The 1,186-nt window shown below is 48.7% G+C and overlaps 1 protein-coding gene across 1 annotated transcript in view; it reads right to left on the bottom strand.

Annotated features, from left to right (window-relative positions):
• Positions 1–293: 293 nt before the first annotated feature.
• Stpg1 (sperm-tail PG-rich repeat containing 1) overlaps positions 294–1,186 on the bottom strand; it is a 34,431-nt gene continuing 33,538 nt past the window's right edge. The window contains exon 8 of the mRNA XM_013033761.1: positions 294–375. Coding sequence (XP_012889215.1) covers positions 299–375 — 77 coding nt within the window. The 3' untranslated portion in view covers positions 294–298. The remainder of the gene's footprint in view (positions 376–1,186) is intronic.

Below are 1,186 nucleotides of genomic sequence, written 5' to 3'. Positions count from 1 at the left end.
CTTGGGGGGGGCATACTCAAGGCCCCAGATCTTCTACCAGGCCTTAGGTTTCTAGACAGGGATTCTGCCACTGGTGGTCTTTGTGATAGAAGGGAGCTCTGCTCCAAGTCTGTATTTCAGCAGCCTCTCAAGACTGCGGAGGGGACTCACCCAGAGCCTTGGCCATAGACAAGGATGGGTGTAGGCTCTGGGAGGCAGGTCAGGACGAGGCTGGGTGGGGGTTGGCGGGTGGGCAAGCGGCCACACTCTCCTGCAGAAAGTCCTGGGGAGCAGGGGCCAGGGTCTGGGGGCTGCCACGCTACACAGCTGGAATCCATTTGTTGTCCTCGTTATAGAGGAAAGACTGCTTCCCTGGGAGCTGCGGCTTGTACGTGGCTGCAGAGAGACAGAGAGAGCATGAAGAGGGGCAGAAGATGGCCCAGGTGCCCAGACTCCAACTTTGCCCCCTCCCCGCCCCCCACTAGCCCCAAACCCTACCTGTGGAGACAGGGGGAGGGGCTGGCTGGTTATATGGCTCATAGCTGGCCAAGGATGGCTTTGAACTATGGCTCTGGCATTAACACTTTTTAACTTGTTCGATTGAATCTGTAAAAGTATTTTCTATGAAATTTTATAACATGGAATTAAGCCATATTCTTTTTCTTTTTTTTAAGTGCCAGGAGGGCTTGAACTCAGGCCCTTGAGCTCTCTCCCTTAGCTTTTTTTACTCAAGGCTGCCATTCTACCACGTGAACCATACCTCCATGTCCAGCTTTTTGCTGGTTAACAAATTGGAGATAAGAGTCTCCCTGACTTTTCCTCCTAGGCTGACTTCAAACCACAATCCTCAGATCTCAGCCTTCTGAGTACTTAGGATTACAGATGTGAACCACCAGTGCCTAGCTAAAGTTATATATATGACTATAACTATAACTATATATATATATATAATATGACTTTATTGTTGTTATTAAAGTGTTGTACAGAAGGGTTACCATGTCACAAGTCAGGTAATGAGTACAATCCTTTTTGGACAATGTCACCCTTTCCTTCGCTTTTCCCATTTCCCCCTCCTGTCCCTGCCCACAAGTTACATAGTTCATGCTCCACATAGTGTCTACTGAATACCATGACTTCATTTGTTCACCTATCCTCTCCCATTTCTGTGTCCCTCTCCCCCCTTTGCCCTCCCTAAAAAGATAAAACC

Source organism: Dipodomys ordii, unplaced genomic scaffold (assembly GCF_000151885.1).
Source record: "Dipodomys ordii isolate 6190 unplaced genomic scaffold, Dord_2.0 Scaffold6, whole genome shotgun sequence".
In the NCBI taxonomy this organism is placed as follows: Eukaryota; Metazoa; Chordata; class Mammalia; order Rodentia; family Heteromyidae; genus Dipodomys; species Dipodomys ordii.
The sequence above is the reverse complement of the archived record's forward strand: the minus strand, read 5'-3'. Positions and strand labels throughout refer to the sequence as shown.